This window comes from Lycorma delicatula, chromosome 1 (assembly GCF_047948215.1).
Source record: "Lycorma delicatula isolate Av1 chromosome 1, ASM4794821v1, whole genome shotgun sequence".
In the NCBI taxonomy this organism is placed as follows: domain Eukaryota; kingdom Metazoa; phylum Arthropoda; class Insecta; order Hemiptera; family Fulgoridae; genus Lycorma; species Lycorma delicatula.
The window spans coordinates 201,708,140-201,732,982 of record NC_134455.1 but is presented as its reverse complement, the minus strand read 5'-3'; the positions used below and the strand labels follow the sequence as shown (position 1 = coordinate 201,732,982).

The window sequence follows — 24,843 nt, the reverse complement described above, 5'->3', positions numbered from 1 at the left end:
GCATTTTGTGTACATACTCATAAGTCATCCAGTGGTGAAGGATTCACAAGCATTAATTTTTATTTTTATTTCAGTCTGTTCTATTATTAACTTAAGAAAGAAATTTAAAGAATGATACTGGTAAGAGACATGTTTTATTTTGCGTGTAACAGCCACTAAACATAATTTTGTGATTATGGTTTAAACTTAAAAATTATTTATTTAGACAATAAGTAAACACATATAGTCCTTTTACAGATTACTTGACATATTTATTATCTCACTTACAACTTTTAAATTAAAAAAAAATTATTATTAAACAAAAAATGTTATGAAATATTTTTAAAAATCACTCATAAAGACAAATTCAACAGTGGAAAAAATATTTTATTTTAGCTGCAGCCATAGAATTAGAATAACTATTTAAAAAACTAAATGTACCATTTCAGACCTTTTTTAATTGTCACTAATAAATTTAAATTAAAATATATATGAATAAATCTAGATGGATTTAACCGTTTCATATGTTTCACTGGTTACCTTGATTTTATGAGAAAAACAGGTTTGTATCAAAATTTGAATGGTTTTTGTTTGCAGATTAGACGAACACAGTCAAAGGGTCATCATAGATATTCAAAACTATCAGTGCATCAAAAAAGACTTTATAAGGCAAATGTAAAACGTAACGAAAGAAAAGAACAAACTGGATCAGAAGATGAACACGTAAAATTATTCCACGGATCTGGAACAAATAATGATGATGTAGAAGATATAGATTTAGATGATGAACATCAAGTATTATTTACTCAGACATAACATTCAATAGATGATTTAAAAAGTAATTATGATTATCAAAAAGCAACAACTATTCTTTATGAGGCTTCTCAAACTAAACAGACAAAGCAAAATGATATTAATGATCACGTTGCTTCTCTTTTCAAGAACAAATCACAACCACAACAACTAAGTTATGTAATTGAAAGACAAATGTTACCAAGACCTTCATTGCCAGTATCAAATAACTTATTATCATTAGTTATTAATTATATTTTTTAATTACTTTTTTAAAATTGTGCATTACTTGCATATATTATTAAACTGATTTATGTGCAATTCACTGAAATACATAGACAAGATAATCTTGTTTTATATATATATATAACTTATATTATGATAAGCAGACTTGTGTTTTGAATGTAATAATCTTTATATTATTGTTATTGTTGTTGTTGTTTTTAATGTGTATTCAGATATTTTTATTAAGCTAAACACATTATTTTACTGTTAAGTAATTATTATCAACATAACCAGTCTTCTTTTTCAAATTTAAATTTGTACTTTTTATGCATTTAGATTACAGTGATGAGCAGTGACCAAACTGAATTTATTGATACATTTTATGAACTATAAGTACAGTAATTATTACTCTTTTTTCTGATGAATTAGCGGATGGGTTCAGCTCATTGATATCCAGAATTTAAGAAGATTCCAAATAAATATATTTATATTTACATTTTATTTTTTAATAGCAGACCTGCTTTAACAGAACGCAGAATTAAAAATGACTAATTCTTCATATTAGTTTCAGTAAAGCATTAAGAGGAAAAGGACTGTCACCATCGTAAAATTTCAATGATGGTGACGAATGAATTTTGCTGTTTTACTTTGTTGTTGGTAAATTATTGTATTTGGAAAAGATTAATTTCTTTCAAATAATTATAGATAAGAAATACTTTGGAACAAAGTAGTTAATGATTTTTTCTTCCATATATTTAATTTTGCGGCCAAAAGTGTAAAATTGTTACTAAAAGTAACAATCTTACTAATTATATTAGTTGTTAAAAAATCCCAGACAGCTCTGCAAAGAGATGCTAGCCAGCAATTAGAGTAGCACAGGTAATTCCTAATTCCTTCAGAAGCATACACTGTTGAATAATAAATTCATTTATAGAAATAAAAATTATTTTAGAGGAAAAATTAATTTAAAAAATTTTTTAAGGACAAAAACATTGCATGTTAGCAAATGAACATCTGGTTAATTATCAAGATCAGTAACATATATTCAATGCCATAATTTTTTAATGATTAATTAAAATTAAAAAAAAGACTATGATCATCTCAAGTTAAAACAATTAAAATGATCATTTCTTAATCTGCCTACTTTTTTGTTTTAATTTTTGTTTACTGGATGTAATTTATTGATATTAAAATTGTAAAAAGAAACAAATACAAGAATTTGTTGATGTTAATGAAAATTAATGTATTGATCTTGATCTAAAATGTAGTTTGATCTTGCAATAGAATAGTAACATCTTAGTAAAGTAAATATATTTATCTTTGGAACATAGACGTTTAAATTATTATAATTTTTTTTTTCATACAAGCAAATTTATAAAAAAAAAGTACTGTAAATCTTTATTTTACCATCACCCAAATTAATCTCATTGTGTTTTGAGTTTAATTATTATATTACATTCAGATAAATAAAAAATCAACATAAATATTTTTCTTTTGTTTCAAATATATATATTATTTTAATCCTTTGTAATGATGAAACATTTAATATCTTCAATAATTGTGTATAGCTCATTGTCATTTGAATTTATTTTAACTTACTGAGTTGTAGTTTTGTTTACAGAACAGAAAAATGATCTCTAAAAAGTATTAAGATACTCCTTTTGAAATCATAAAATTGATTCTATCTTTTTTAGAATTATTAATTTATTTATTTGAGCTTCATATCAGTTCATGACAGATATAATATGTGCATTCTTGTAGATATCAGAAAGCATGAAATTACAAATGATGAAAAAAATATATTTGTGATCCAAAGTATCAAGCTATCATGACAAAAAATTTAAAGATCAAAAACAATGTATTTAATAACGTAAGCAAAAAATAAATTTATTGATTTAATAATTGACACTTTTTTTATAAGTACAGATGTATCCCATACCAAAAATAAAAATATAAACTTGCATAATAAAAAATTAACATAAAAAATATTTATTTATAAATGTTTATAAATTAAATACATGTAATATAAGTCATTTTCAAATTTACTTATACTGGGTTTTCTTCTGAGGTAGAAACTTTATTACATTTTTATTTTCAGTGTTACTGAGAGATTTAAAAATCTAAGGTCCTGTATTATTAAAAAGAATGTACTGTGCAGTACTACTCATTTAAGTTAAATATTTTTCTATGGCTTTTATGTTTTTATTAGTTTTAAATCCGTTGTTTTTTTAAACAATACAAATAAAAACTATTTTGTAGTGGTAATCCATACAAATTGAATGTCCAGACTATGACAAGGAGTATGGATATGTAATATTTTTAAATGATGCATTTATTTTTAATTAAAATGTAACTACTTTAATAGATATAATACCTACAGAACAGTCTTAATTTTATTCTTCATTCAGTTATGACTTCTGTGGAGTACAAGGTATTATGAATTAAAATACACAAATTCATTATAAACAATTTTTTTTCATTTTATTATAAAGCTACAAATTATACAAATAGATTTTTAAATGTAGTAGGAAATTATAGATGAAGCCATTTATACTTGACAGACTGATGAAGAAGAAATTAAATCTAAAATAAAAAAAATTAGCCAAGAGTGATTGATCCTATTTAATTCGCACATTGTTCAGTATTTTGTATTCCTTGTAAAAATACCAAAAACTTAATTTCCTGTACTTCATAACAGTAACAGGTCTGCTATAAATATTATTTACGTGGATTATTTTTCTTAACTATTACATTAAACCAAGGATGCTACTGATGTCCAATATTCTGAGCAAATTGTCTTTTCATCATTTTATTTTTGGTTCTATTATATTTTAATTTTTTTACAAATATGTAATATATCATCAACCTGCCTAGTGTAGTGGTAGCTTCTGCGTCTTTCATCCTTAACAGTCAGGCTTAGCACATTTCATTTGATACAAAATGCTTCTACCATGAAGAAAGTATGTAGTTTCAGAGAAAATAAAAAACTTTTTTTTTAGCTGAAGCAGAGAAAAATGGCTTGCAGAAGTATATTTTACTTCTTGATTTGCTAATTAACTTTTAATTCAGTTCTTGAGATATTATCTGAAGATTAACTATCAACACATTTAAATGAGGCTTCCTGAATATACCCTTTTCATTTTACCAAGTGTTCCTTCAATATACTCAATTTATTTATTTTACTTTATTTTACTAATACTTCTTGCTGAAGGATTATTCCTAAATTTAAATAATGTTAGAAAAATTCCAGTTTTGGATTTTATATTCAGTTTTCAGTCATTTTTGCCTGAAAGAAAAATGTATTTTTATGGATTATTAATATTTGGTTTCATAAAATTTAATTAAATGTTATCTGTTAATTAAACATGTTACAAAAAGTTTTCTATCTGGAAATCTCTTAAAAGTTTTTCAAACAAGACTTAAAATAAATTCAGTCAGTTTTACAATGTTTTAAGTATTTTGTATTTGTAGGTAACAGTAATTATTGATATGATGATGTAAATATAATTTTAAATATTCATAATTGTATGATTATATATCAAAGCTTTTTTTGATGTGTTTATATAGTTGAAATTTTTAATAAATAAAATTTTATTTAAAGTGGTTGTAAATTTCTATGTTGTTGTTTTAATGATAATAAAAATTCCAATATTTACAGTATTTTTAATGTTTTCTTATATTTGTTGTGGTTGTGCTCAATATTTTAATGGAAAACTGATGATCATTTTAACTTTACATTGTGATCAATAAGGTTCTGCATTTAAGAATTTGTTTGAAATTTTTTGGTATTCCAATAATTCTATAAAAATGTTGTCTTTTGTAAATATTGGTAGATACACTTTGAATCTATTATGTAAGTCATTTATCATTCAGAGTTATATATAATTTACAGTTAAAGTTATGTCTATTGTTTTCAGCATCGCCCTCATAAATTATGTATCATGTAGTCCGAAAGAATGTTGTTTTTCTATATTGATTACAGAACTTGTGTGTTTGTATGTATGTTTGTTTGAGATAGGGTATGTATATTTATGTGTGTGTTTGTGTGTGTGTACATATTATTTATAAAACAAAGCTGAAATAGTTCCCAAATTTTTTGCTTCATATACCAGCATCCTGATCAATTTTTAATCATAATAGTCCTTCATAAATCAGTGTAAGTTAAGAACAACTATCCAGTCCTATTAACATGGTAAACTAAGAGTAGGCCTACATATAAGTAAGCACTGCCTATGATATAATAATCACAAAAATGTTTTGAATAAAAGTTTGTAACTTATAGTATTGGAAAATCTGGGCAGATTTTCTTCTTTTTATGTTCCAGGTTATAGATCAAAAATTAACTGCTGAAGCTAATCATTTTCAAAAATAAATAAAGTAGTATTAAAAAGTGTAATTAAAATTCTGGTAAAATACTCTATTTGTGATCTTTCCTTTTGTTTTACATACAACTTGTTTGTATTAGTACCCAGATTATGTCTGTACAGATCTACCTGTTCAGCAGGTCTTGGTCACAAATTTTGCTTTAATTGCTAAGGATTATTATAATTTGTAATAAACTACATAGTTCATAAAACATTTAATTAAACTGGGGAAAGCCCTTGATTTATGTTGAGAATTATCTGAATTGTAGTTTTCATTTTTCTCACTGCCCTCTCCCTTTTATTTATTTCTTTTAAAAACACTCCTATTCATGTTTTGTTTTTAAATACACAATCAATTATCAGTTACTTTAATTAAGAATTTTTAAATAAACTCTCTGAAACTACTCATGCTAAGTCCATCATAAGACATTACACATGTAAATCATTTCACTGGATTTTGCACTTCATAATTTTGTTAATTGATACACTGATTTTGCTATATAATTTAAATATCATAATTTGATTAGAAATTACGATATTTACTGCTTTAGTCTTTAGGTTTTGGAATTTTCTTAGTCTCATCTAAGGTTCATGGCCAGCGGTAAATGGCATTTGTAGTCACAAAAATCTAAGAATTATGACAAAGATGTTAAGTACTACAAAACCACTTCGCAATTTTCATAGTATTTTATTTTTCTAGAGCAAATGTCTATGATTTTATTCATTTGTATTGTTCTTCTGTAACTGGAATGCAAGAGTAGAATACTAGAAAAAAAATTGAATTGACTTATATAATTTTGAATTAATTTTTTATCAAAACTGAGTTATTATATTTTTTAACTATGATAGAATTTAGTTCTTCAAATATATAAATTCTTAAATGTAATTTGTAAAACAGTTGTAGTGTATTTAAATAATTATTCTAATTTATGTACAATTTTGGCAAGCTGTATGTATTTATGATCCCTCTAGTTACAGAATTTACATTTTGCATTTTATATATATGTACACAAAAACACATATAAGTGTGAATGAATTTTATAGTATCATAGGTAACGTATTCATGTTAGTATTGTGTATCCATTGTACATACATTTATATAATTTTATTAACTCAAATTTATTACTGTCATACTATTCATATTTAATGAGTAATATTAATGTTATGATGTTTAATAAAAGACAAAGCTGATTTGAGAGCTCTCTAATGATGATTAATAAATAACAAATAAGATGAAAGCAACGTGATTAGTTTTTATTTTATCTTTTTAAAGAAATAATAAATTATATTGGAAACTAGATACAGTACTACAAGTAATAATAATTATAAATATTACAATAGTAGTAAAATGTGAATAAAGTATGCCTGACAATTCACTTATGTGTGTACTGTACTACTTTTTGTTTTTTTTTCTTATCATAATTAATTATAAAATGGTCTTAAACAAAAATGATATTTATATATTTTTCAAAGCAAGGCAGTTTGTTTCATTAAAAAATCAAAATAATATTTACAAAATAAATATACCAGTTAAGTTTTTAAATTTAGTTTAGTCAGTTCAATGTAAGTGCCTATATGATGCAGGATGATAATTAAAATTTAGTGTTGTTTGCTGATATTTAAAAACAACTGACATAACAATATTTAAATATAAATTATTTTGAATGAGAGTATACATTCAGTCATATTCAAATAAAAAATCAGAAATATAAAGAATATCTGATTACTTGTGTTTGATTATTTTTTTCTTTTTGTATCCAAACAGAAGTTAACAAAAAATATTCTTTATAACATTATCATATTAACAATTCCTGCTTTTTTGTGATTTTTTTAGTAACAGATTTGAATCGGCATAGGTGCCAGTATCAGAATGCGTCTAGCACATTGACCGAATCAGAAATTAGTTAAAATCTTTGTAACTAAATTGAATGATTTTGTTAAGTTGCTGTGTTTCAGATTTAAAAAAAAAAAAAATATTTCTTTTACAGTTACATAATCTTTTCTTTATTATTCACAATGCAGTATAATTGAAGTGTTTCTCTGTCATCAGATTGCGAGTGTTAAGTTCAAACACTCAAACATTTCTGGAGGATTATTCTTTACTAATTAACTTGAATAATAACTGCATTCTACTCTAACAAAAGTAAATATCCTGGCAATTTGAAGGATGTATTCCTTGTCGTAATAAGTTCTGCTCTAATAATGCGTTTATAATCTGCACTACATCTTAACTTATTAGTCATATTAGTCACTTTCACATCAGTGTTATGTTTACAGTTACAATTTAATCTTCTTTACATTGTTGATTACCTAATATGTGATGTGTTAACCCATTTACTTCTAGTAACTGATGAGAATAATACATGCAATTAAGTATAAAAATTGATTTTGTTATTTTTTATGACTCCAACTCCATGCTTAGTAAGAACACAGCAACTAACAGTTAAACTAAATTTGTAATGTATTTTTCAAAAATATCGGTGTTTACAGGAATTTATTCTTGAAGCATTTCAGTTTGTAATATATATATTTTTTATTGCATTATACAAATTGGAACAAATATTATAGTTTCAACCTATATAAAACATAAATGACTTTGTGTATAAAATTTATATCTTAAAGAAATTATTTATATTCAGACTGTACAAAAATTATGTAATTAATTAGTGTATAATTAATTATACAGTAATTAATGAATTATATTAATAATGTAATAATAAAATGTTTTATCATGTATATCAATAGTTTTATTATTTATTTGGTTGGTGTACTTAATGTTAATTTTTGTATACCTTGTTTTACTGTTTAAATATTCAATGTCTAAAAGAAATAAAACTGAAGAAGTTGAAATATTTATTTGAAGTGAATTGTTAAATAATGTATATTTTCACCGGTACATTAGATATCAGATACAGAAGCTATTTCAGAGCTAGATAATTTCAACTTTGCTATAGCTTTTCATAGAACTACCCATGGAAACAGTAGTTAAATTTTTGTCAGAGGCTGCTTCCTTTTTGATAATTTACCATGTATTCTCAGAAGAAATTTTAAATGTAGTGCAATTCAATAACCTACCTTGATACTTTTCTAAGGAAACAGTTGGAAACCCTTGTATAATTCCTAATAAGTTTGATAATATGTTTTTCCAAATTTGTATCTGTGTTACATTAATATTAATTTTCTATGTAATTTTATTGTTTAGATGAGTGAGCTATAAATTTACCTAAAGTTAATTTTCAGATTTTTTTTTTTACATATTAGTTTTTTAGGCCAAAACTGCAAGATTGTAGAAACATTTTTATTAGTGAAAACATGCAAAGATAATAATTTATTTTATTTTAAAAGGGTGACTAATAGAGATTTGATTAAATACTTTAAAATCTTTTTATCAGAAGTAAATTGGGAAAATAATAACATTAATTTAAGCTTTAATGAAGGAAGGATTTTCAATACAACTTTCGTAATGGTTTTTGGAAGCCCTTTTTTTACCTTACCCTAATAAAAAATAAACTTTTTAAACGAAAAGAAAAATTCATGAATTAGAAAATAGAAAGTAGCTGTAAGAAATTTTTTTAGTCAAAATTTTAAAATCTAAAATTACATAAAAATTAAAAGCTATTTATGTAAAAGTTATTCATGTTGCAAAAATTATTATATAATGATATAACAACTTAATTCAAATAAGATGAAAATGGTATGAGTTATTAAAAGTAAAAGTGGATGTAAAAAAAGTAAAATCATTGGCAAGACATTGACATCATTTTAACACATTCAATCAATGTGCACAGTTAATGGTGTCTAATTATAATATTTAATCTAATTCAGTCAAATCTCACCACATTGAAATTTGGTCTATGATTCATTTTTAATGCGCTTAAACTCACTGAAATTCAATGTTAAATTTGTGTGTTTATAAAGAACATGTTTTTCTTATGAACTTCTTGGCTCAAAGTCTTGTAATCAATGTGAAAATCTATTACAAAACACTTAAATTTGTTATGCAATTCAAAATAAGCAATATTGCATATTTATCTGGGGGTGGGAGGTATTCTTGACATTAGCCATCCATCCACACTTGACTACCACAATGCAAAATCTTCAATCTTCTCACAACCCTTGACTGGGAACAATTTGATTATCCCATAGAGCCAGACCTTACACAACCAAATAATATTCATCTGTTCCAGCATCTAAAAACCTTTCTTGGTGGCCAGCAATTCCACAATGATAATCAGGTAAACAAGCATTAACATGTGGTTTGCATCACACATAGCATCTTTCTGTGATGAAAGTTTACAATATGTGGTATTCCACCTATAAGTGCATCAATTGCAGAAATTATGTAGAAAATTAATAATGTAAGTTGTGTACTTTAAACAGAAATATGTTTTGTAAATGATTGTAAAGCGTTTTTTAAGTGCCGATTGTAATGTACTTTCTGCATATACAAGTACCTAGTACAAAGCTATAGACCAATTTAATTATGTCTGTATTCTCTAAATATGCATCAAAATTCTATTCTTTTAAGTATTTGAAAAAATTATGCAGAGTACTCTTTTAAAATTTCTTGAAAAATATAAAATACTGATAAACATTCAGCTTGGATTAGGAAAATTTATTTAGTTGACCACAGTCATTTCCCTGTTTTGAGTAGCATAGAAAACCAAATAAATCCCTTTTTTATTTTGTGATATCTTATTTACTTTTACTTCTGTTACTGATGTAAAAGGTTAGTGAGGTATCAAACGAAGTGGTTTAAGTTTGAAGATATAAATATTAAAACTGAGAGAAAGTTGGAGCAAGTTTTTGTAAAACTTCACCCATCTGAAGGCACCTGATTAAAGACAGGAGAGAAAAGGTGTGAATAATGGTTCTTCACACCATGAAGATCATCTTCAAATCCCTAAAGCGTTTTGTTAAGAAAAAACTTTTCCATAGCAAGGCTATGTAGATTGCCTTTTTTCTTTTTCTGTTTAGCCTCCAAAACCATCTTAAGGTATTACTTCAGAATGTGAATGAGGATGATATATGTGAATATAAATGAATTATAGCAGTCTTGTACAGTTGTCTCAAGTCGACCATTCCTTAGGTGTGAGGTTAATTGAAACCCAACCACCAAAGTACAATGTTATTCATGATCTAGTTTTCAAATCCGTATAAAAGTAACTACCTTTACCAGGATTTGAATCTTAGAGCTCTTGACTTCAAAATCAGCTGATTTGCGATGATGAGTTCACCACTAGACTATGTAAATTACTTGCTATGCTTTTTCATGACTTACTGTTTTGTCTCCTTATCACCTGTAAACAATAGTTTGAAATCTTTTTGTGAGCATACCCATACAATACAAAAGACCTCTCTTCAACATGAAAGTGTGCTCAGCCTGTCACTCTTACTATTTTTATTATTGATGTGCTCCAAATCTAAAGTGATTCATTGCTACTCTGTTCATAGATGATTGAGCTCATAGAGCTCAAAGGTAAAAAGGTACCACATACTGTGGTACCTTTTTCTCCCCCATTTTTTATCAGATGACTTCACACAGGTGAAATCTTAGAATAACCTGCAACAACTTCATCATAGTTTTAATGTTTACTTTGATCAGGATGACAACACCCTCTCAATATGAATATTGATGAAGCCCACTACCAAGTATTCTGTAAGTTTCAAGGGCCTCTGCAATTGCTTCTCCAGGATTTGCTTCATGAGAAGTTCAGAGCCATATTAACCAGTCATGATCTACTAATTACTCATCAGACACAGACTGAAGACCCCCAGTAAACAGAATCACCATGATGGGTCTAAGGTAAAATTGAAGAAGTTTGGTTTAATATTCTTTGTATGTGGCCAACTGTCTTGTACCAGATGAGTGTGGAGAAGTGAATGGGTATTCCCTAAGTACTAAAGCTTAGTCTTTACTCCCCAGTCCATAATCTCCGAACTATTTAACCCAGGCAAGATTCCCTACCTGAGTTAGCTAGGCAGGCGGCAATACAACTCATCCTCTAAGGAGGCCTCTAATTAGGAGGGAACTTTGCACATCTAGTTCATATTCTGACCCTTTAATCAGGAAGAAACTCAGGATTCCCAGCAGCTGTTCCTTACCAGCAAGAAAGGAGATATTATAGAAACAAGTCAGTTCAGACGCTGATCATAACTATGAAATATAATGGTGAGAACTGATTGTATATACTGACTTAATACTTGTGTAGGTGTAAAAAGATATCCACACTTCACTACAAAAATGGTTACATTACTTTTAAATATAGAAGAAATTAGTTATTTAATGAAAAAGAATAAGGCACCAGGTCCTGGTGTTAAGTTCATTAACTTTCTATTGCTCATACCAAATTTTGTGTTAAAATATCTAACTGAATGTTTCAACAAAGCAACTCACAGTAGAATGGAAGCAAGCCTTTGTCATTCATGTGGCATTGTTTAATTTTAAAACTTCAATGAAGAACTCGACACAACGTAATTTCTAGGTCATGTTTATTTTTTTGATAGTTGATAATAATGTCATGCTACAAACAACAACTAACTACTGCATAGTCTGTGTGAACATTTGTCCACAGGTATGAAGAAATACAGTTTATTATTATTAAATTATGTAGTATAAATGTTTGCACCAATATGTGCAAACATGTGCACCAACATGAAGTAAATATGTTGTAAGGAAATATGGTTTTTGTTGTACAATTCGAAGTTATAATCAATATAGATAAATTGGCTGATAGTGATTAAGTCAATTAATTCACTTAAAGAGATCGAAGCTTGCATGTAGGAATATGAAATGAAAATTTTATAATAATTCTTTGGTTTTATAAAAATGTTTTCTCTTACATTACTTAAAGAGAAAAGTCAGAGAGAGCATATATTTAGGAGGCTTCTGACAAATATTAGTTTATTTCATCACTCTTTCTTACCCCCATCACCACTGATCAATTGTTACAGACAGCCATATCGTGTCAGACAATTTTTCATACAGAATTATATTCTCTACAACTTTTTTCCTTATAATCTTTCTGTATCTATTAATATTTAGACAGCATTTTGAGAAAAAATTCATAAATACAGTGAGTGACAAGTACATTTAACTTAACTTTATATATTTTTATACTAAAATCTTATATTTGTTAGTAAAATGCATATCAAAATAGGTTGAATCTTTCTGAAGTTATAAAGATAAATACATACATACAATTTTTTTTACTTCTTGCAATACTTATACTCTCTCTCTCTCTCTCTATATATATATATATATTTACTTTTTTAAAAGCAGTTCTTTTAATAACCATACTCGTCAGTACCAATACAAATTAACTTACATTTAATAGATCAACTCAAAGTACAGAATAATAGAAATAGGATGACTTACCTTAACCCACCGGGTTCGTCTAGTGGTGAATGTGTCTTCCCAAATCAGCTGATTTGGAAGTCGAGAGTTCTAGCGTTCAAGTCCTAGTAAAGTCAGATATTTTTACACGGAATTGAATACTAGATCGTGGATACCGGTGTTCTTTGGTGGTTGGGTTTCAATTAACCACACATCTCAGGAATGGTCGACCTGAGACTGTACAAGGCTACACTTCATTTACACTCGTACACATTATCCTCATTCATCCTCTGAAGTATTATAAAGGTAGTTACCAGAGGCTAAACAGGAAAAAGAAAGAAAAGGATGACCTTACTTCATTATATATGCAGAAGCGCTTTCACGAACTTGATTCGTATTTTATATATATATATATATATATATATATATATATATATATGTATGTATTTTACTTTGAAATTTTATCAAACCGGTAAACTAAAGAACGCCGTAACTATATATTATAAAGAACGCCGCTAATATATATATATATATATATATATATATTTAAAAAACACAATAAACTCACAATCCATGATATAATACCACTTATTCACTTTAGTTTTAAATTAATTAAATTTTATTAAACATTTTTAAATTAAATTTAACTTGAAAAAGCTTATACAAAAATTTAAAACTTTTATTTAAATTAAAAATTTTAAATTATAATCAAAACAAGAGATAAAATATAAAAAATTGTTTAAAATTATAAAGATTAATTAATTAAAATTAATTAAAATTAATTTAAAATTAAAATGTAATTTTTTTTTACACATGTGAACAATATGACGTCAATATAAACAAATAAAATTAAAATTAAAACAAAGATAAAAATTAAATAATTAAAAAAAATAAAAAATAAAATTAGTACAGAATCATGAAGATCCCTTATTTATTGAAAATATCATTGTTTTTATAAGGAACATATGCAAACAAAATTATTTTAGTTTTGATAACAAATATTACACCCAAGAAAATACAGTACCGATGAGTTTTCCATTGTCATCCATATTGTCTGAGATTTATTTACAGGATTTTGAAGATAAGATAGTTTAAGGGATAACACATACACATGATATTTTAATGTAGACTAGATATGTTGATAATAATCCATTGGGTTGGTCTAGTGGTGAACACGTCTTTGCAAATCAGCTGATTTCAAAGTCGAGAGTTCTGTGCTTCAAATACTAATAACAGCAGTTACTTTTATACAGATTTGAATTCTAGATCATGGATACCAGTGTTCTTTGGTGGTTGGTTTCAATAAACCACACATCTCAGGAATGGTCGACCTGAGACTGTACAAGACTACACTTCATTTACATTCATTCCTCATTCATCTTCTGAAGTAATACTTTATGTGGTTCCGGATGCTAAACAGAAAAAAAAAAGAAGCTACATTGATGATATTTTTGTAGCCTATAATCCGGTGATAAATGACAAACATTTAATAATCTTGTATAAGTTAATCTCAAACTGTAGTGATTTGAAATTGATAACAAAAAAATAAATTATTTAGATCTTGATATGGAGTTTAGTAAAAATAACACTGATAGACAAAAAAAAAGTTTTTTAATGTTTCTCTATGTGTGATACCATTTCTTGAACTACTTTTTTGTGTACACTACAGAACTGTAAATACAATTTTTCTATCACTCATAGTTTTAAATAAATTACACTCAAAAAATTTAAGAGAAAATATAATTAAAATCTGTAAAATTTATAATTTTGCATGGCCATACCTGTGTTAGAATGTTTTTCGTTGATGCTTTTCTTTTATAAATATCCTCAGGCACATTCCGAATTAATGTCGAACAGTAATCGGCTAGCATATTAGTATTCAGTTTCCCTTTATAGCGGCTTTCCAGCACCGAAATGTCTTGGTGGAAACATTCACCGTCTTCAGCCACTTACATCTCTGAGGTTGCCGGGAAAAACTCCAGCTGTGAGTGGAGGCAATGTATTTTCAAAGACATTTTACATCCCATAGCTCTGTATGAAGTAAGAAGTTGATTAACAATATCGTGGTAATTGTCGGATTTCTGTTTGCCGAGAAAAGTTTTGCAAACTTCTTTAAATGAAGTCCAAGCTGCACTTTCTATATTATTTAACATTAAGTTAAATACACCATCTTCAACCAGCTCTCTTACTTAGGACCAACAAATATCCCTTCTTTAATTTTTCCTTCACTTACACTTGGAAATTTCTGCTTATGTAAAAAAATGTGGGACTATCCTTCTTCATTGCTTTTACAGAATTTTTCATTAGTCCTAGCTTGATATGGGGAGGGGGTAAAAATATTTTTGGGTTCAACTAAGGGCTCGTGAATAATATTTTGCCATTTGAAGTTAAGTTGTTTCGTTTCTTCCACTCTTTGATAACATAATGTTTATCCCTATTGCTGTCCCATTCACAAATAAAACACATATACTTAGTATAGCCTAACTGCATGCATAAAATAGCTACAATTTTCAAATCCCCATATATGTTCCAGCTATGTTTTTATAATTTATTTTTCAAGAACGTTTTTCATCATCGTATGTCTCTTTCAAATTAATACCATAAGCGATCGGTATCGAAGGACATTTGTTACGTTGTGTAGTAGAACCACTTTTAAACTATACTTGGACAAATCTATGAAAATGCACTAGTCCTTAGGTTTATGAACTTGTCGTAAGTGCAACATAACCTTATCACTAATTGTCCGTTAAACCAAATTATTTTCATCAATAAAGTAATGAGAAAGTTCTTTTTGTCGGCTTCAAAATCCTGAAATTTTTGTATTTTTTGAAGTAAATTCCAATCTTGCAGTCTCAATTCTAACAGTTTAGTTTGATTTTTTGATAAATTTAATCCCTAAACAAGTTATTTAATTCACCTTGTGATATAAGATGTGGCTTATTGGAAGATAATTCAAAATCAAAATCACTGTTGTCTTCTTCAGTACTGCCTGATTCTTCATTGCTGCTTTCGAAACATACATTCACAGGTGGTTCAGGTACTAGAATAATTTGACTGTGAGGTACATATATATTATTTATAGCTTACAAATTATGTTAACAAAGTTAAACAATAAAAAATGAGCTAATAAAATACAATACAGGAGCTTTAAATGCTAACTATGCATTGAAAAATAAAAAAAATCCTTTAATTGAAATTTAAAAATTTTTCAAAAATGGTGGATAATAGAAAGATTCTGAGTTCATATTTGTTTTTAGCATCAAAAACCGATTAAAATCATATATCACATGTTAGAAAACAAAAATTATGTTTATCAGTGTAATCAGTGAATAACTTCAGTATTAAGGAAACCAACATCTAACAAAACCACTATACATAGAGCTTCAAATCACCCATGGTCACATAAGATTAGTATGAATTAAACAAAGAATTAAATATTATAAAACAGATTGCTATAGTAGATTGGTAAATGATATTTACAATAAACAAATGGTAAAAATTAAAAATAACACAAATTTAATACCAATAAATAACACACAAAAAAAAGTTCAAACTTGCATACCAGACGAATAACCACATAATAAAACACTTAAGTAATAAATGTAATAATACTTCTGAAGTACATACACAATTTGAGATTTGAGTGGTATTTATAAAATTGTATGTAATGATTGTAACAATATTTATATTGGTAAGACCACTAGATCTTTTAAAATCAGATTCATGGAACATTTTAGAAGTTATAAAAAAGGTAAAATGGGTTTTTCAAATGTATCAGATTGTTTGATTAAAAATAAGCATACAATATCAGGTATTAAGATAAACTTAAAAATATTAGAAATTAAAAAATGCGATTTGGATAGGAATAATAAAGAGTTTTTACATTTTTGAAAGGTATTAAATATATAAATAAAAATAAATTTAATATGCTCAACCTTCAGAGAATGAGTATGACAATATTATAAAGCCTGCAGTAAGATAGCACCACTATCTGTTTTGATAATGATGAGTAATTGATATTTCAATACGGTTAGCAAAGTAAATTCAGTGAAATGGCTAGCACGTAATTTTACTTTAATTAAGTTTTTGTTTTAATTTTTTTTTTTAATTATTTACTTTTTATCTTGTTTGATTTTTAATTTTGAGTTTTAATTTTAATTTTATTTGATTATATTGACGTCATACTGTTCACATGTGTAAAAAAGAAATTATATTTTAATTTTAACTTAATTAATTTTAATTAATTAATCTTTATAATTCTAAACAATTTTTTTTTATATTTTATTATTTTGATTATAATTTAAAATTTTTAGTTTAAATAAAGTTTTAAATTTTTCTATAAGCTTTTAAAGTATGATAAGTAAAATTTAATTTAAAAAATTTAATAAAATTTAATTAATTTAAAGATGTTTTTAATATAACATTGTAAGTGAATAATTGGTATGAAATCACATCATTGCGAGTTTATTATGTTTTTTTTTTAATATATACAAGGTGTGTGGGTAAAGTAATGAGATTGGTAACACTGCAAGCGATCTGGCAACGCTGTGTCTACTGGTCTGTGCTAGACCGGTTTGTTCATCCCTTCCACATGTTCAGTACGAGTTTCAACTCCGTTCAGCCAACACATTATTTTTGACAGCGCCAAAAGTAAAGTTGTTTTTTTGTTGTATGTTACGAAAATGGAGCATCGGAATTTAGAGCAACATTGTGCAATCAAGTTTTGTGTTAAACTTGGGGAATCTGCAAGTGTGACCTTTGAAAAGTTGAAACAGGCCTATGGGGACATTGCTTATCAAGAGAACAAATTTTCCGCTGGCACAAATCATTTTTAGAAGGCCGAGAACACGTTGAAGATCAACCTCGCTCAGGGAGACCTTCAACTTCAAAATCTGACGAAAATGTTGAGTGTGTGAGGGTTCTTGTGAGATCAGACTATCGTTTAACAATAAGGATGATGAGTGAACATTTCAATTTAAACACTTTCACCATACATCAGATTTTGACAGACGATTTGGACATGCAAAAGGTTTGTGCGAAATTGGTGCCAAAAAACCTCACAACGGAACAGAAGGACAATCGAAGAAATGTGTGCATTGATCTTCTTGAGAGGATTGGCAATGACCAAGAATTCTTCAATCGTGTGATCACAGGTGAATGAATCCTGGATATCTGAGTACGATCCTGAAACAAAGCGGCAAAGCGAAAAGTGGCACACTCCGTCATCTCCTCGACCAAAAAAATGCCAAATGAGCAAATCAAAGATCAAAAGCATACTGATTTGCGTTCTTGACAGCAGGGGTATGGTGCATAAAGAATTTGTTCCTCCAGGAAAAACTATCAACCAAGTGTTTTACAAAGTGTCCTTGAAAGGCTCAGGAAAAAAGTGATTTGCGTGAGACCAGACTTTGCAGACAAGTGGATGCTTCATCATGACAATGCTTCATGTCACACAGCCATTTCCATCTTTTGACCTCAATATGGATTCCTACAGTTCCTCAACCCCTCTATTCACCTGATTTGAATCCTTGTGACTTTTTCCTTTTCCCGAAATTGAAACATGTCTTAAAAGGACATCATTTTGGAACTCTGGAGAACATTCAAAAGACTGTGACCGACCAGTTAAAAGCCCTACCAGTTGAAGCCTTCCAGCGCTGCTACCAGGAATGGGAACAACGACTCCGAGTATATCTGCCCAAGGGAACTACTTTGAAGGGGATAATATTGTTGTTTGAAAAAAATAAAAACTTTGGTAAGTAAAAAGTCAGTCTCATTATTTTTCTCACACACCTCGTATATATGTATATATATATATATATATATATATATATATATATATATATATATATACAATGCAGCTGATGATCCAAATCAAGTTCACAAAAGTCCTTCAGTTTATCTAATGAAATAAGGTAAGTCATCCTATTTCAGTTACTCTGTACTTGGGGGGTTGATCTATTAAATATAGATTACAATATATATAACATTATAACCACTGTACCAAAAAAATTATTATTAACAATAAAATTATAATAAAAAATTATACCACCAGATACAGTTCATAAGAATTAGAATACCTTACATATTTGTCTGTAGCATTTTCAGTGCTTACAACTCTATCATCAGCAGTGTCAGATATCAGTCCAGTATTGACAATTATGCCAACTTACATTGCCATTTAAAAAAATATGGTTTCTTCCCTAAAAATCTATGTTGTTCAATAAATTAGGATTTGCATAAATATTGTTCATCATAATTTTACAGAACTCAAATCTTCGTTTGCAATCATTTTTGTTAAGTTTTTGCACCAGACGAATTTTGATGGGTTTGATATTTTCCCTTTTTACTGTTTGAATCACTGAACTTTGACTAATTTTATGTTCTCATGCTGTTGTTCAAGGTGAAAAATGAAGATTTTCAATAAATTTTTCCATAATCTCTAATTATTTGCTGTTATTAGTTGCAGATTTAGGCCTCCCTGATTTTCCCCTATTATTAATGCTTCCTGTTTTTCCAAATCAATTGGTGGTTTTTGATATTGCACCTTTTGAAATAGGGTTACAATTATTAAATGCTGCATTGAACGATACACAAGCTTTATTATACTTATATATATTTCCTAGCTGCCCCTCATCATTAAAGGTATGTTCACAGGGTGGAGCAAGAAACGTGCACTTTAATAATGTACTTCAAACACACTTAATAAAAGTAGCCATAAGTAGACCCAGATTTTACCCTATAGCTTTTCTATTCTGGGAATTTAACGTGTTAACAATAAGAAAGCTCTGTCGAAAGTATTGATTTAGATATAATCAAAAATATAAACCTCTTTAATACCAGTGCTTCATCATATAATGTGAGGCCACCTAGTATCATAATAATACCCTTTATGCCAATACAGCATAATACTTTTATGATACCCCGTAATGACCTATCAGTCTGCCAAAGACATTTCATGTATATTTCTGCTGTACTAATAAATCTTATTCCAGCTGAAATTATATATAGCAGAATTAGCAAAAAACTCCTTAAAGAAATAGATGAGTAGATAATGACAAATAATGTGTATGAATCACTACTCTAAACATGTTTTTGCCATCCTATCTAAATGATGCATAATTAGTTAATTTTCTAATCCAATCTTAATATTTTGTTTTTTTGTATAAAATCCTATAATGGAGCTAATCAAAATTAAGAAAGGTAATCTTGTTAATAATTAAATTAGGTAAATTTGTAATTATAGTCATAATATTAATGCTAAGATTATTTAGCATTATTTTATATTGCTACAAAATAGTGTTAACATAACATATATAACAATATTCATTTTACTCCAATCTATGCAATACACTAAACATAAGTATACAACCACCCATATAAATATTATTTACATCATCTTCATATTCTTGTATCTTCTTGATTTTACTAAATCTAGAATGTAGTATTTTAAAGTCACAGGTTTGGGTGTTTATTTGTTATATAGTATTATTATGTTCAATTGTTTTTATTCTTTCATTGTTTTTCTAAGATAAGTTTAAATTTTAATTGGCCTCAATCTTTAACAATTAATTTTTTTGTTCATAAGAACTTCCATTTATTTATGTAGAAACCTTTAATTACTACTATTTATTTTAAAAATAGTTTTAATTTTTATATTCCCTTTTAAGAAATCTATACTATTACATAAAGAGGAACAGAATTTTTGTTTGTTCAGGATAAACAAAAAAATTACCCGATCTTTCACAACTAAATTTTTACCCATGTTTCTTGGCATAACTGAAATGGTTTTGAATACATTTCATTTTGAAAAATCTCTAAACAAAGAAATATATATGTAATGTCGTAGTGGAGTGCAAAACTTTAATGAACTGTGAACTGTGGGTGTCTAGTCAATTTCTAGATTTTTGAGTCTTATTCTGAGTTTCAAGAGTTGAAATTGAGTTTTGAATTTTTCTGAAACCCTATTATGTTTTTAATTTCTTGGTAAAAAGTGAAGAAATCAACTTCATTTTTGGCAAGTGTAATCTTCATGTCAATAAATCAATTTTTAGATTTTTGAAATTCGACCTTGAAGGGGATGAAGAAAGGTAAAAAAAATGTTGAAAAATGACCGTAAATTTTCCACTTCCGATATAGTAAACAAACTATTCAGTAGATTTGATCTTGCAAATACTCCTCAGATAAATATTTAAAAACCATTTTTGGGTTTTTTAATTCCGAATGTTTTAAGAGGTGCAAAGGTATATGGTGCTGTGGCTCAACCACCACAGCCACTGCCACCATTACTGTATGTGTGACTGGCAACACTTGCCTCTGGCTACTTGACTAATAAACATAAAATAAAAAGATTGACTGCTACAGGAAACACAAGTAACCAAATAGCGTGAGCAAAGCTGCAATGGGAAGCTAGTATTATATAAAGTGACTCATACCTGTGCACAGGTTATTGTTTTCAGGTATTATGTTGCCTATTATATATTGTAATTCTTTTTTTTGTCATATTTTGTACATGGGAAATAAAAGTTTATTTATTCATTCATTTCACGTACATGATTTGACATCAATTTAACAAGTGTACTACACATTTTTTTGATTTCTTCATCATGAAACCATTATTGAAAGCAATATTATTGCCTTAATGAGGTCAATTTCTGTGGTACATTTAACTCTTGAGAGTTGATTTTTAATTGGGTTTAAGTCTGGGGAATTACCTGGCCACAGGAACAATTTAATATCAAATTCTTTGAAAAATTTTTCCATTTTTTTGGCAGTATGGCATGGCACCAAATTTTGTTGGAACAGCACTTCTTTCTGGGAATTTATTTTGAAGTTTTGCCACAGCCCTTTCCTTCAGAATCTTGATACATCGATCACTTTTCAATATTCTATCTACTGGATGTAATGAACAAGGAAAGCCCTTCAAATGTGAAACAATCTCAAATTTTTTTTCTGGAGATGTATTTTCATCTGATATTTTTCTAACATATGGAACTCTTTTTCCCTGAACATAAAAACGTGACTTCGGGAAACATAACATTTTTCCAGTCTTCTTTGGTCCAGTTAGGATCCACTATGACTTGAAAAAATGTTTTTTGTACATTGTTGATGTTAAAAGCTGCTTTTTAGCTGGCTAATAAGCTTTCTATCCAGCTGCAAGTTTGTGTCTAACAGTTGTCTTACAGTGTCTAACAGTTGTAAATATGTTCCACTGACTCCAATTCTTGATTTAAGTTCACAGCAGATCATTTTGGGTCAAGTTTACTTTTCTCACTAATAACTGAACCTGTTTTGGAGTAATCTTTCTTTTATGTCCACATTAGCCTTTTCTTTGAGGTGAAAAGGAACCAGTTTCTTTGAATTGTTCTAGAATTTCATTCACTGTCCCTAGTCAAACACCAAACTCAGAAGCTATTATTTGTTGTCATACTGACAGCTCATAAAAAAAACAATTCTCAAACACTTTCTTGGAGTTATGTCTATTATTATATATTCAAGACACACAGAACAAAAAATACAAAAATATGATTTTGTAATAAAAAGTAAAATAGACTTTTACAAAACAACATTTATTATATGAAAATTGCTAAATAACCATGATGATTTAAAGAATGAGTGTGGTCAAGCAGTGTAGCCACAACATAGAAATACACAAACTATTACCTGTGTTTGGATTAATTTGCAAGCTACTCTATATATCGAGCTACTCTATGTACTCCCAAAAAAATGATGTAGAACATACATTCTTTGAATGTGAGAAGTGGACAGTGAAGTGTAACACCTTGAAAAGAGATATAGGAGATATAACTTATGAAAACTTAATGACCAAGATACTGAAAGACGGTAAAAACAGGGAAATTGTGAGAAATTTCACAAAAAGAATCCTTTGTAATAAGAAAGAATATTTAGAACAGTCAGGATAAAGAAACAGCAGCAAATAGGATGTGGATAAGACCAGGTGAGGCCCACAAAAGTTCAAGAGAGATGGCGCCTTTCTGAAGTAATGCAGTGAATGGTAGCAAAAAGGACTAACACCTGGAGATAGGTAGGTTAGGATTTTAGCGGGTAGGTCAGTTTATTGGAACCCACCGGGTTGGTCTAGTGGTTAATGCGTCTTCCCAAATCAGCTGATTTGGAAGTCGAGAGTTACAGCGTTCAAGTCCTAGTAAGTAAAACCAGTTATTTTTACATGGATTTGAATACTAGATCGTGGATACCGGTGTTCTTTGGTGGTTGGGTTTCAATTAACCATACATCTCAGGAATGGTCGAACTGAGAATGTACAAGACTACACTTCATTTACACTCATACATATCATCCTCATTCATCCTCTGCAGAATTATCTAAATGGTAGTTACCGGAGGCTAAACAGGAAAAAGAAAAGGTCAGTTTATTGGAGAATCCCATTCAACAGAGGACAAGCCAGTCCCCTGATACTGCAGAAAGCATTTCTCCATCCAAAAAAAAAAAAAATATTATCATTACTTACTTTAATGTATTATGAGTGTAACTGAATAAATTGTAAAATGACCGTAATTAAGTAAACTAATTAATAGGAATCATTTGCAACTTAATAATATTTGATTGAACAGTAGTGTGTAATGTAGATTGTGTACAGACTGAGTGAGATTAATTCAGCCTTAAAAGAGTTCATTTGATTGAACCCTGTCAATGATTAAAACATATTTGCCCTAGACAAATTTTCTAACAGTCTAATTAATTATGCTTTTCATGGGGTAAACATAATTGAAAAAAGAAATTTAGAATTATAAAAATTTGTTGATCCAAACTTATATAGTTTTATTTGATTTTTTTAAGTATATATTTTCTGTTTGTTAGTATATAAATTTATTCATGTTAAGTTGATGATAAACAATAAAGTTACATAATTGCTTGATATCATGAATTGTTTTTTGCTTTGCTAAATTTTTAGTTATTTTTCATTTGTTTGTAGTATCAGTAATATATCTCATGACAAGCAAGCTGATATGAATTTTTTTAATGCCAGTTATTGTATCCTGACATGGTCAGTATAAAACTTAATAGAAAATAAATAAAACATGTTTAAGTATATGTATCACCTAACTAAAACTTTTAATCAATTTATACTTTTTACAAAGAAAAAAAAAGTAAACATAAACTTTGAGAATTAATATTTTAATTATTGTAAAAATCAAGGATTCAAAAAGAAATGAAAAATTTCAATAAGTTTTAATAACTTAATATTTTAACTTGTCCTATTTAAAGTAAGTTAAATAATGATAGTTGTTCTACGAGGATCGATCCAGAAATAAGGTTCCCAAAGAACTCCAGCCGCACGGGAAGGTGCGAGGCGAAATCCGGCAACACCGCTGTGCACGGCTGTTCCTCCACTCTCGATTCCGCCCGGCCGCGCTTCGCTGCGCCGCTCAGCAGCCGTCTTGGCTCAGCAGCCGTCCGAGATGGAGGTTCCACTTGCTGATCCCGTCAAGTGCGAGATTCGTTCCGTAATTCGCTTTTTGCACGCCAAAGAGACCCCACCGTGGATATTCATCGTCAGTTGACATAGGTGTATGTCCGTTCAACACGATCGAAAGTGGTGCAGGGAGTTTAGTGCCTGTCGGAAGGAAGTCCACGATGAAGAACAGAGTGGAAGACTTCAGTTTTGGAGGCGGTTATCGAGATGGTCCAACGCGAAGTGCTTCAAAACAGGAGGATCACCGTCCGTAAACCTGTTGCTCGGATTCCTGGGATTTCTTTCGGTATAGTGGAAAGCTTTGACTGAAAAATTGGGGTATCACAAGTGATGTGCTCGATGGGTACCGCGGCTATTGACATCAGAACACAAGGAGAAACGCCTTGACTGTGCTCGCCAGTTTCTTCAAAAGTGTCAAGAAGATAAGGAAGGATTGTTGGACTCCATTGTTACGGGAGACGAAACGTGGGTGTTTCATAGCACTCCCGAAACGAAACAAAAATCCAAACAGTGGCGTCACTCAGGGTCACCAGTCGCAGTCACGACGTGTTTTTTTGGGATCGTAAGGGGATACTGCTGATCGATTTCATGGAACCTGGAACAACAATCAACTCAGACAGTTATTGTGCAACACTAAGAAAACTCAGGCGGGCTATCCAGAACCGCCGGCGAGGACGACTGTCAGTCGGTGTAAA

The 24,843-nt window shown here is 28.7% G+C and overlaps 1 protein-coding gene across 1 annotated transcript in view; it reads left to right on the top strand.

The window, feature by feature from the left end:
* The window catches only part of Fur2 (furin-like protease 2), a 605,551-nt gene extending 597,455 nt beyond the window's left edge, over window positions 1-8,096 (top strand). The window contains exon 20 of the mRNA XM_075370714.1: window positions 577-8,096. Within this exon, the coding sequence (XP_075226829.1) occupies window positions 577-795 (219 nt within the window). The 3' untranslated portion in view covers window positions 796-8,096. The remainder of the gene's footprint in view (window positions 1-576) is intronic.
* Window positions 8,097-24,843: the final 16,747 nt, after the last annotated feature.